General features: G+C 38.6%; 1 protein-coding gene across 2 annotated transcripts; it reads left to right on the top strand.

Annotated features, from left to right (window-relative positions):
- The first annotated feature begins 4643 nt into the window (after positions 1-4643).
- Positions 4644-9945, top strand: LOC123401234 (zinc finger CCCH domain-containing protein 13). 2 transcript variants are annotated; one of them, XM_045094982.1, is made up of 9 exons: positions 4644-4872; positions 6821-6919; positions 6990-7420; positions 8352-8412; positions 8545-8598; positions 8962-9030; positions 9149-9214; positions 9312-9380; positions 9542-9945. In XM_045094982.1, the coding sequence occupies exons 1-9, from the start codon at positions 4762-4764 to the stop codon at positions 9629-9631; spliced, it is 1050 nt and encodes a 349-aa protein (XP_044950917.1). In that variant the 5' UTR covers positions 4644-4761; the 3' UTR covers positions 9632-9945. The 2 variants fall into 2 exon arrangements, with proteins under 2 accessions (XP_044950917.1, XP_044950916.1); XM_045094981.1 differs by having other exon boundaries at positions 4645-4872; positions 6990-7426.
- The last annotated feature ends 2268 nt before the right edge of the window (positions 9946-12213 follow it).

Below are 12213 nucleotides of genomic sequence, written 5' to 3'. Positions count from 1 at the left end.
TCAAATTGCCGACCATACTATGCTCAGTGCTAGTTCTCCAAAGGATCTTATCCTTTCGACAATCGTATCATTAGGGGCATTTATGTCTTATCATGTCGGGTTGCACCCTGACTATAAATAGCCGCCCCCACAACCACTAGCCGGTTGGCTCCTCCGAGAGAGAAACTGACAAGTGTCATTCAAGAGCAACCCATCCTCTGAAGACTTTGAGAGAATCATTTGTGAGGAAAACCCTAAAACTCAAAACACTCAAAACCCAAAGTGATTCAGCATCACTGAAGAGATTGTCTTGTGTGGAACCAATGATTTTTACCTTTGAAGACTTTGTATCTTCTAGACGGTTAGGCGTCATGGTCTAGAGCACCCAAGAGTAAATTGTGGATCACTTGATGAACGAGTTTGTGAAGGTTTGGAAGTCTACCTTGAAGACTTACCACGAGCGATTGGGCGGAGTTTGTGTGACTCTAGCTCAAGGAGAATACGGTAAGGTCCTTTGGTCTAAATACCAAGCTATTCCAAACCAGACGTACGACTGTCACAACAGTTGGAACTGGTAGACCAAATCATTGTATTCACCGAGCAACTGGTTCTATTTTGTCAAATCTTTCATTTACCTGTTTACATGTTGATGAACTTGATCGTTACTGTTAAAAAAAATTGACTGAATACTTTTTAAAATTCCTTAATCCGAATTCTTCAGTGACCTTGTCTTCCGCCTGCTTATCCTATTTACTCGCTACTTGTAATTTGTGCATGCTTCCTTTCATGATGATGACTTTGCTACTGTCATGTTATGCATGCACTTGAGTACTTTCTTTGTTGCCCATATTTCGTCACATAGCAAATTCCCCAACAAGTAATTCCCGAGTGATGAATTTGTAAAAATCACCGATTCACCCCCCCTCTAGTCGATGTAACACACTTTCAACCCCTACCAAAACATGCCTAAAAAAGAACAGAAACAAAATATAAAAAAGAACCATCTGAAAAAAATGTGAGAAGAAACGAGAGCAACTAATGAAAGAGCGCTACTTTGGGCCTCTCTAGGATCACTTGGGGTAGGCTAAGAGGACAAAACTTGGTGCGCTCTTAGCCGCCATCACGTTTCGTGTTCTGGGCGTTCCTTTCGAATATTTTCTATTTTTCTACAAGCATTTTCTGCTTTTAAATGATTTTTCCAGTTTTTTCGACTTTTTGATTCCCCCGGGTATTCTTATGTTTTGGAACAAACTATTTTTTTGGAAAAAATAATTTTGATGGGAAAACACGTTTTTTCCTTTTACGAAAGGCATGGATTTACATCTCGTGGAGGCACATATTTGTTTCGTTGAGAGCGACGACCGTGTCTCTTACAAGAAAAACACGGGTTTTTTCTTACTACGAGAGACATGGATTTACTTCTCATGGTTTTGCCTTCGCGAAGAGGCATGGTCGTGCTTCTTGAAAAGAAAAAAAGAAGATTTTTTTATTTTGCAAGATGAATGGATTTGCTTTTGCGAGAGACACGACTATGCCTCTCGCAAAAGAAAAAACACGTTTATTCCTTATCATGAGAGGCACATATTTACTTCTCATAAAGGCACACATTTGCTTGTAAGAGAGACGCGACCGTGTTTTCCCCGTCCATGAGAGACACAGATTTACTTTTTGTGGAGACACATATTCACTTGCACGAGAGGCACGACCGTGCCTCTCGCAAAAGGAAACATATGTTTTTTCTAGTACAAGAGGCACGGATTTACTTCGCGTGGAGGCACAAATTTGCTTCATGAGGGGTACGTCCGTGCCTCTCGGAAAGTGAAAAAGTGTGCCTAGTTTGTTTTTTCGTTCTTTTTGTAAAAAAAGCTCGTTGAGAGTTTTAAAGATCTTGATATGAGGAATTCAAGAGTGAAAATAGTTCAAAATTTGAACGCATAGTTCAAGAGATAAAATATTTTCAATATAGGAATCTTTGAAATAGAAAAACTTACAACAAGTGGCTCAAGGAGCAACTCGAATCACTGTGACGCGGGACGTATGTGCAACGCGACATTTATCGCAACCTAAAAAGATGAGAGTGACCTTTGTAAAGAGGGCTTCGTGATTTTTGTTTTAAAAACAGACTATTGCTACAGTGATAAATGGGCTGGCCCGTTTATGTCGAGGGGTTTGTGCCGCGTATGGATTTGCCACTATTTGGCGCTTGAAGCGCCAAATAATATTCAGCAGCCGGACCCGAGACATCCTATGTGCCGCTCTTTGCAGCGAACGGAAGAGGCTTCACACACGAGATTGCTCACCTCGGACGACCCATTTACATAACGCACATTCAAAAATCAACAAAAAAGAAAACACCGGTGTCTCGTGGGATTCGAACCCCCATTAGTAACATACAAGCATGTGTTGCTAGCTAGTTTGCTAGAATGACTTGTGTTGAAGATTAATCTAAAAATTGAAATAAAGCATCAACATTGAAAATAATAATTTTTCTCAAAGTACGAACAACTTTTTGAAAAAAATATGAATACTTTTTCAAACAGCTACAAATTTAAAAAAAAGCAAACATTGTTTTCAAAACAGGAACATTTTGTGAAAACCCCGAATTTCTTTTGAATGAAAATAAATTATAAAAATATGAACATTTTTTAATTTCTAAACTAATTTTGCAAATGATTTCAAAAACGAGAAAATACGATTTTTTTTGAATTGTGAAAAGTTATAAAGCCGCTAAACGTGAGAATGGTTATTAAAAAACCGGGTGTAACGGTTTGGTTTTTTACTTTGGGTTTGATTGGTTCAAGTTTTATTGGGTTGAGATTTTTTTAGTTTGGTTTTGGTTTGGGTATGTGGAGAAACCAGTTTGGGTATAGTTGGTTATGGGTTTAAACGGTTTGGTTATTAGCGGTTATAAACTATGGGTCCAAACCGGTTTCTATGCATTGATTATATGCAATAATCAATGACGACCGAGAACGAGTATCTTTGATCCGTGTGCATGCTGTAATGCACTATGTAATTATGTATTATGGGGAAACAACAGATGAAAATCGGAAGTGTTTTCTTGTGCTTTCGCTAAGCAATTTGGTTTTGATACACTTGTTAGTGAGCTTTTCAACCATGGGCATGTTCTTTTTGCCTCTTACTGTGTGTTGACTGTATCTCAACGGTCACTTTGTTTCTAAACCGTTGTAGATGCACTTATGCCTTTTCTATCTCATTTGTTTCTTAACATGTCAATTTGTGTAATCAAATGTACATTAAAGCAAACCCATGGTTATGTACTGGGTTTAAACCCACGGTTATGTTTTGGGTGGAAAAAAATAGTGGGTTTGATTTTGGTTGGGCTAAAAATGACACTAAATGGGTATGGTTCAAGTATGGTTTCGAGAGATAAATGAATTTGTATGATTTAAGTATGGTTCAAGTATGAAACCATTCTCAGGTTTAAAAGTCGCGAACATTTTTTGAATTGTGAACAAATTATGAAACATGAACAAATTTCAAATTCATGAACAAAATTATAAAATCATGTACATTTTTGAATTATGAACAAATTTTGAATATGCAAAATTTTATCAAATTTTGATTTTTTTTGAAACATGAACAAATTTCAAATTCATGAGTAAAATTATAAAATCTTGAATATTTTTTGAATTGTGAACAAATTTTGAAACCACAAACATTTTTGAATTTTGAACAAAATTTGAATTATTAACAAATTTCAAATTTAAAAAATGTGGTCATTTTTCGAATTGTGAACAAATTTGGAAACATGAACAAATTTCAAATTCATGACTAAAATTATAAAATTGTGAACTTTTTTGAATTGTGAACAAATTTTGAAACTACGAACATTTTTTAATTATGATTATTATTTTTAAATATGATTTTTTTTCAAATTTGGGAACAAAATTTAAAAATTGTGAACAATTTTTGAAATATGAACAAATTACAAATTCACGAGTAAAATTATAAAATTGTGACCAAGTTTTGAATTTTGAACAAATTTTGTAACCATGAACATTTTTCGAATTGTGACCAAATTTCAAATTCTCGAACATAATTAAAAAGTTGTGGACATTTTTCGAATTGTGAATAAATTTGGAACAAATTTTAAAACCACAAACATTTTTCGAATTATGATTTTTTTTGAAACATGAACAAATTTCAAATTTGTGAAAATAATTAAAAAATTGTGGACATTTTTCGAATTGTGAACAAATTTAGAAACATCAACTAATTTAAATTTGTGAATAAAATTATAAAATTGTGAACCTTTTTTGAATTGTGAACAAATTTTAAACCATGAATATTTTTTGAATTATGAACATTTTATCGCAGTCTAAAAGGATGAGAGTGACCTTTGTAAAGAGTGCTCCGTGAATAAAAAAAACAGACTACTGCTACAGTGGTAAATGGGTTGGCCTGTTTCTGTCGGAGGGTGTGTGCCGCCTGCCTCGTACGGATTTGCCAATATTTGGCGCGTGAGGCGTCAAATAATATTCAGCAGCCAGACCCTCCCATGCCAGTCACTCAGAGGCCAACCTGGGCCGAGCTTTAACAGGGTCAGGTGTTTGCTGGGCCATAAACCAAAGGAGCACGGGCAGTTTCGGACCGCATCGTCCCACGATCCAAACTGACGGCGGAAATTTCCCAAGCGCTTCTGGGATCTGGGTCGCGGACTAGTCCGTCAGATCCGGCACCTCCTCTCCTCGTCTCGACGCGCGCGAGAGAGACAGGGGAAGAAAGCCCAAAACCCTAGTCCCCATCGCCGGCGGCGAGATGGCCGTCAACGAGGAGACGTCCGTCTACGTCGGCGGCCTGCCCTACGAAGCCGACGAGGATATGCTCCGCAACTACTTTGGGCCCTGCGGCACCATCGTCTCCGTCAAGGTCTCCCACCCCCGCCTCCGTTTTGCTTCCGTACCCCCAGCTTCCCCTCGTTGCTCCCGTACCCCGCTTCTCCTTGTTGCTTCCGTGCACTGTCGGAGGGAAAAAGTGGTTTGGTTATTAGGGTTTTGTTTCTTTGCTGCCGCCTTGATGCAGAAGCATGCGCCTGTCGGGTTCCGTGCGTGAGATAGTCTAGGTCAACGAGAGAGGCTTTTCTACGTTTCTTGGATTATTACGTGCAAATGACAGTGCATGGACCGGCCGGGTAAACTCAATTCTGGAAGAGCTGCACTACTGGATAAAGACTTGCCTCACTAAAGATGATATGGGAAGATGGGGGGTAGCAGATCCAGTGTCGTGTCACTCGTTTGTTGCTTAGTTCAGTGTCAAGATGGATCACGTTTCAGGTCTTAGTTCTTATCCCAGAAGGGGGTTCGCTTGGATTTGTTTTGGATGCCTGCATTCTTCCATTTCAGGTATTTGATTAAATGCCTAGAAGGTTGGAAGTAGAAAAAAAATGCAAGTGTGTCTCAGATTTTTCCTTTGTTGGACTGAACTATGTATTTCCGTTATGTTGGTAATGGAAAGGGGTTCGCCCGGTTAAAAAAAAAGTGTGTCTCAGATGTGAAGGCTTGGATTTGAGGACATTATGATCTGGGTTGCAAAGTAAACTGTCGAAGAAGTATGACTGTAGAGGCGTAATCATTACAGGGCCAAAATCATGAAGACAACTTTGGAAACTTCAATTGTGAGCTTGCTGATGTAAATCCCGTCTTGAATTAATGTGTATAAAGCACCGAAAAGCAACAAGTACATGAACTAGTAGAAGAGGCCTGTTTTTTGGATTTGATTTGGAGGTCATGATTCTGGCATATTCATGGATCATTATTTCCATGTTCTCGTATCCAAACCCAAATCTTTGGGTACATTCTGTTCTTTAATTCCTTCAAATATCTCAAGATTATCTGGGAAGATGGAGGTAGCAGATCTAGTGTTGTGTCACTCGTTTGTTGCTTTGTTTGGTGTCAAGATGGATCACGATTCAGGCCTTAGTTTCGTGTTTTGAGATATTCTTATCCCAGAAGGTGGTTCGATTGAATTTGTTTTCGATGTATGCATTCTTCCATTTCAGATATTTGATTTAATGCCTAGAAGATTGCAAATATAATTTTTTTAATGTGTTTCATATATCGGCATGAAGTTGAGGACATTATGATCTAGGTTGCAAGTATACTGTTATTGTTTCAGTGGAAGAAGTATGGCTGTATAGAGGTGTAAAATTATGGGGCCAAAATCAAGAAAAAAAACTAATTTGGAAACTTCAATTGTGAACTTGCTGATGTAAATCCCGTCATAATTAAATGTGTGTAAGCAACAAAAAGAAATAAGAACAGGAATTAGAAAAGGAGGCCTGTTTTTTGGTTTTGTTTTGGATGTCATGGCACATTCATGGATCACTATTTTCCATACTCTCCTATCCAAACCCAAATCTTTGGGTACATTTGTTCATTAATTCCTTCAAGTCTCTTCTTATGGCCGAGTCCCGAATCTCATTGTATAGTTGACACAAGTTTAAATTGATCTATGCACATCCAATCCTCTGGAGGCCTCCTTTGGACATGTCAAAATCATATCATGCCATGTTAGATCAGCTTTTCTTCAATTATCGTCATTTTGATTTGACCATTCCTTGTATGATCACAGATTCACCATAGCATATGCATCTCTGCTGCACTCATATGCTGGATTGTCGTTTACTAGGCCAAAAATTCTGCCCTAGACATCGTCGCTGGCCATAATTGGCTATGTTTTTTTGTTTGTTTACTATGAACGATTGTAGTTAGGTGCTATTATTTTCCTTGAGGTGGTTCCTTTTGATATGACCAATGGGAGATCGAGATTGTACGTGTAATTAGATACCATACTTTCCTGATCAACTTGTGCATTGCAGGTGATAAATGATCAGAGAGTCAGGGGCAAGTGCTATGGGTTTGTTACTTACACTCAACATAGGGCTGCTCAGCGTGCTATCTTGGAAATGGATGGCAAGGTATAGTTTCTATATGGAACTTTAACAGCTTTTTCTTTTCTCCTGTATTGAATTTTATTATTTGGAACAGCAAATAGGTAATCGTGCTGTGAGAGTAAATGAAGTGCGTACAAGAGGCAACACCCGTGATTTTGGGCGTGATGGCTTCCGACGAGATCCTGTAAGAGATGGAAGGGATGTATACTGGGACCGAAGGGATAGGGAGAGGAGTTATGATCGTCACCGGGATAGAGATCCGTACCATGACAGGGATAGCGATAGACCTCGTGACCATGATAGAGACAGATATGATGAACGTGGGGGATTTGATCATGAGATGGACTATTCCATGGATCGAGATCATGAAGGAGATGAGAGGCGCGCTAGAGACCTTTATCGAGGAGACCATGATCGTCCAATGGAGACGCGTATGGATTCCGATAATGACAGGGAGAAGGAAAATTCAAAAGGCTATGATAGTGAAAGAGATAAAGAAGACAAGGAACAGCCACCAAGGAAAAGGTTCAGGTACTACTTTTTGATAGTTATTATGTTATGTTTGGTAGGCATGACCTCGCTTTGGGTCGCAATGAGATCATACCTCTTATAGGGATATCATCTATAATACTTATGCACGTTAAGTTATCTGGATGATGTAAATGTACATTGGTAAGTTACAGATTGTCTTGCTGAAACTGTATCTTCGTCAATGGTTAGATTGCTTTAATTTGCCAAAATGCATGCCGCTAGTGCTAATGTGATCTTCCATTGTTGATTTATACTTCTGCTCATGCTAGATTGCAAATTGGTTTAACTAATAGCCTTGGAGGTACACAGTTCAAGTAACTTTGTAATACAACGACTAAGAATGGCAGTGAACAAATCAACGTAATGGGCCAGTTCTTTTGGTGGCTTTTTTGAGCTTCTAGAATAAGCTGCCCTCTACCCAGCTTATTCTAGAAGCCCAACCAAAAATATTTGTTTAGAAGCCTACTAGTCAAGTCTTAATTAGTAGACTTCTAAAAAAATAAATTTGATTGGGCTTCTAGAATAAGCTGGGTAGGGGGTAGCTTATTCCAGCTTATTCTAGATGCCAACAAAAGAACTGGCCCGGACTTGACTATGCTGATGAGGTTTAAAGATGTATTTATATTGGTATTTTATTCATTAAAACCAAGTCATCTGCTTCACTAAGATATAAATAATGGATCTGGACCTGTGATACTAAATAGATCATTGACAAAATATTCAACATGCTTTTTTACTCGCACTCTCAGTGACTAGTGTGAAATTCAGAAATGGTACCTATGAGTTTCAACATTCATAATATGACTTTAATTGTTTGTTTCTACTTCAAAATCATAATCTTTAGTCGCGAGTTTTTGCCTAATCATCAAGTTGCAGAGAAGTCTATCCCAGGGTGAATTGCTCACTTTCCTATCTTTTCTTGCAGCCGTCCAAAAGGTCGTGAGAGCAGAGAGATATCAAGTTCCAGTGATGAGCTTCATAATGATGTAAATGCATTTGTCCTTGTTCTATGTTATTTTGAATGGTTGCTTGCCCAGAATCTTTTGTTACTCTTGTGACTTCCTGTTGACTGCTTCTTGTTTCGGTAAATTTGCAACATCTCTGTGCGTTTGTATCAGGCAAAACATCAGCTGGACAAGGCTATTCAGATGCATGAAGACCTTGAAAATGAGGTACTCCATTTTCCTAAAGAGCTCTGCACTATATTACTCTCGATTTGGACGCTCAAGTTACTTTAGGCCATCTCAATAGTCAGTGTAAGCTAATGTGAATTTAGTTGTTCATAGAATCCATTTAACACAGCACTTGAATATAATAGACAGCCAACAGAAAACTAAACTTTGAAGATGCTGGTCCTTGCATAGAGTAATGTCAATGCCTCGTCATGTATGTTAGTTGCTTGCAGCTTTTTTATTGTTTGTTCATTTGTAGAAATATAGCAGTCAGACTGATGCCGTATGGGAGGACTTACTCAGCTTTACTAGTATTGCATTTTCATGTTTTGAAAGTGGAATGTTAATACTCTGGTTTTGCAGGTTTCTCAGATCAAAGATAAAGTTACAAGCAAAGATCACCACATTGCAGATTTGCAAAAGAAATTTCAGGTGAGCTTTTACTTGATATCGGAGTATTTATTTCAAATTACTCACCTTGGTTCTTCTTTGAACTAGCCTGTTTCAAATTGTGATGAAAAGCTCTAAAATAAATCTTTAAAAAATGCAGAAACTGGAGGATGAATTGGCTGCTGCGCGGAAAGTTTCTTCAGAGCGACAATTGACTGTCACAAAGGTATTTGTTTCTCGTCTTCACTGGTTAGCTGCTACTTTAATGAAGGGAAGCAAGTCATGCAACTGATATTTGATACACATATTACGTATATGTGCAGCTGTACAAAAGTTTTCTTCAACTTCAAGACTACAATGACAGGGCCAAGACCGCAGAAGAGGATCTCAAGGTTAGTTATTTCCCCACCAGATTCATTCTTAACGGCAAAACTGCCGTGGAAACACCATTGCCCCTGCATTCAGTAGTGTGGTGTTAATAAAGCCGTCTCGAGATTGACAGTTCCAAGTTGTTACAAGCACATGATGTATTGACTAGCTCACTCTATCGCAGGCTCTTGTTGATTCTGCGATGGCTGAGGTCGACATGGCTGAAGACGCTACAACCAAAGACGGTTCGGGGTATGAGAACGGCACGGTCTGAATCTCAAAGCAAAAATGAAATCACTTCTCACGGTGCTGATTTCGGAGAATTATTACTTACCATGTAGTAGAACCGTAACCAGTAAGTAGCTCATGCAGGTGAAGTCTAGGAAACCATGTTCCTTCGCACATTGATTAGTGCCGTACAGACCTTTTTGTCGCAGACTTCCCCGTTTGTAATGTAAGCTGCCCGCAGTATATCAACCAGCGCAATTCCAGTATTTAAGCTCTCTTCGTTGGCCGGCCATAACTTTTGTGGTCGCTCAGGATTTGTGGCGAAAACGCGAAGTATTAGTAATTTCCTTATTTGCCTTATCTGTTGCGAGGCACTTGTCTGAGTACATGCGGACCAGTAGCTGTATAACAAAAAAACGTTAGCAAACTCACGTCGCAAACTTGAGGTAATTTCCTTGTTTGTCTAATCTGTTGCAAGGAACTCGAGGAGGATCGAAGCCTAACAGCAGTCCACGTCAAAGTTGCTGACCATATCAATCCTACGACTCTCACGAAGATGGATAGAATTGCTTGGGCTTCGTTTGTGAACACATTTCAGTTGATTTCATGGAAAATTCCGGTGTAAACTTGCCCTAAGGTTTGCCAATGTGTAGTAATTTGTGTATTGCTGTGAGCTCCAACAATTTCATCCTTTCCATGAGACAGTGAGGTTGAAATTTTAACTACACGCAGGAAACTAACCATTGATTGGATTGCTATGAGATAGTGCCTTGTGCGTCTTATCAATGTTTCTTGCAGTGGTACTGATTTAGTAATCTTTATTTTTTTGCGTAATAGATTTAGTAATCTTGAAGCTCTTTGATTTTAGTCTACAGCTGGTATGTCATGGCCGTGCTGTGGTTGTGCGTTCACGCTATATACTATATCACTGAACCCTCTAAAATTGAAGGCCTGTCACTCAATTGAGGTCACCAGTCTAAAATTGAATCGCCGATTTTGACCAGATCAATAATTTCCCACTTAATTATTTTAATCTTTTATAACACTAAGTTCTCTATTTTTTCAAGACCTCGATCAATTGAGCTCTCTCATTCATTTTTCAATACACCATGCTCTCTAATTTTTAATCCTTTATAACACTAAGTTGGGTCTTTCAATTTTGACCGAGTCAACAATTCCATAATGAGCTCTCTCATTCATTTTTCAATACACCATGCTCTCTAATTTTTAAGCTTCTCCCATCAATTATTGATCTTGACTCCGTTAATCCTTTGTTCTGGCAATGAAATCTCTAACTTCGTTAAGCTATTCCGTTTAAAACCCCTCATTCAATTCTTTAGTTTTGATTGGATACATAATTAATTGGGTCGTTCATCCTTTTTTTAAAATAAACTTGAACTTTATTGATTTGTAATAATAGTTACATCGTCAATTATTAAAAGTTCAATGTCCCTCATAGGCTCTTCGAACCAGTCACTAGGGACTGTAAATTTGGCTAGCCTAGCAAGTTCATGAGCCACCTTATTTGCTTCTCTATTATAATGTTTAAACCTAACTAGAGGAAAATCACAATGTATAAAATAGCAGCCATCAAATATTGTTGCTGTCACTCCGTCGACTGTCCTCCACTTTATAAGTTCAATTACCACCATATTGTCGGAATTAACGACAAGACGATTATAACCCGCCTTTTGTGCAAGGATTAGACCAAACCTAAGAGCCAAAGCTTTTGCTGTTAATACGTCGACACAACAATCAATCTTCCAATTCCCCCCAACAATGAATTTTCCATTATGATCTCTGAGAATAGCCCCAACCGTACCTTGAAGTAGACCATGATCAAAAGAGGCGTCAACTAAGCTTTACAAAACCGGAAGGAGGTCTGCTCCATCCCCCTATTTTGCCAATTGCCTTAGAGGAGTGTGCATTGACATAGTTAGCCGTTATAGCCCGGGTATCCATGGAAATTTGTTGAGCATCTTGGACCTTTTCTTCATGAACCACCTTACGTCTTTCCCACCATAGATACCAAGGTGTAATAGCAATCAGTTCCTGTGTTTTTGGAGCACCCATAATCGCTAATTCTGATTCTCGCATAAGCAATAAGAATTCCAAAACCACCTCTCCCGCATTATCCACAACACAAGCTTTATTAATCACTTCATGCAAACCTAGTTTTCCCCATACCTCTTTTGCCCTTCGACACATGAATAAAACATGTTTTGTATTTTCTGACCCATTCAAGCATGATGGGCAGATGGCCGATATTTTCATATGCCTATTAGCTAGCGTAACCCGACATGGTAGGGTTCCATGTAAGGTACGCGAGATGAAATTTTTTACCTTCGCCGGACAAGATAGTTTCCAAATCTTATTCCAAATTGGATTAACATTGGTTTTCCCCCTACCATTAGCATGTTGCAATTTTGTCCCATATTGCTTGTTCCATTCCTCAAAATAGGCCGATCATACAGTAAAAAACCATTTTTTGTAAACCTCAAAATTAGGTCGTTCATCCTCGCTACATGCTGGGATCTCTCAATGAATGAGTGACAAAACAGAAGTGTCGCCCATGACACGTTTAGCATCAACATAACACACACGTCACACAATGTAAGTAACTTTTTC

The sequence above is a fragment of the Hordeum vulgare genome, chromosome 6H (assembly GCF_904849725.1).
Source record: "Hordeum vulgare subsp. vulgare chromosome 6H, MorexV3_pseudomolecules_assembly, whole genome shotgun sequence".
Lineage (NCBI taxonomy): Eukaryota > Viridiplantae > Streptophyta > Magnoliopsida > Poales > Poaceae > Hordeum > Hordeum vulgare.
The sequence above is the reverse complement of the archived record's forward strand: the minus strand, read 5'-3'. Positions and strand labels throughout refer to the sequence as shown.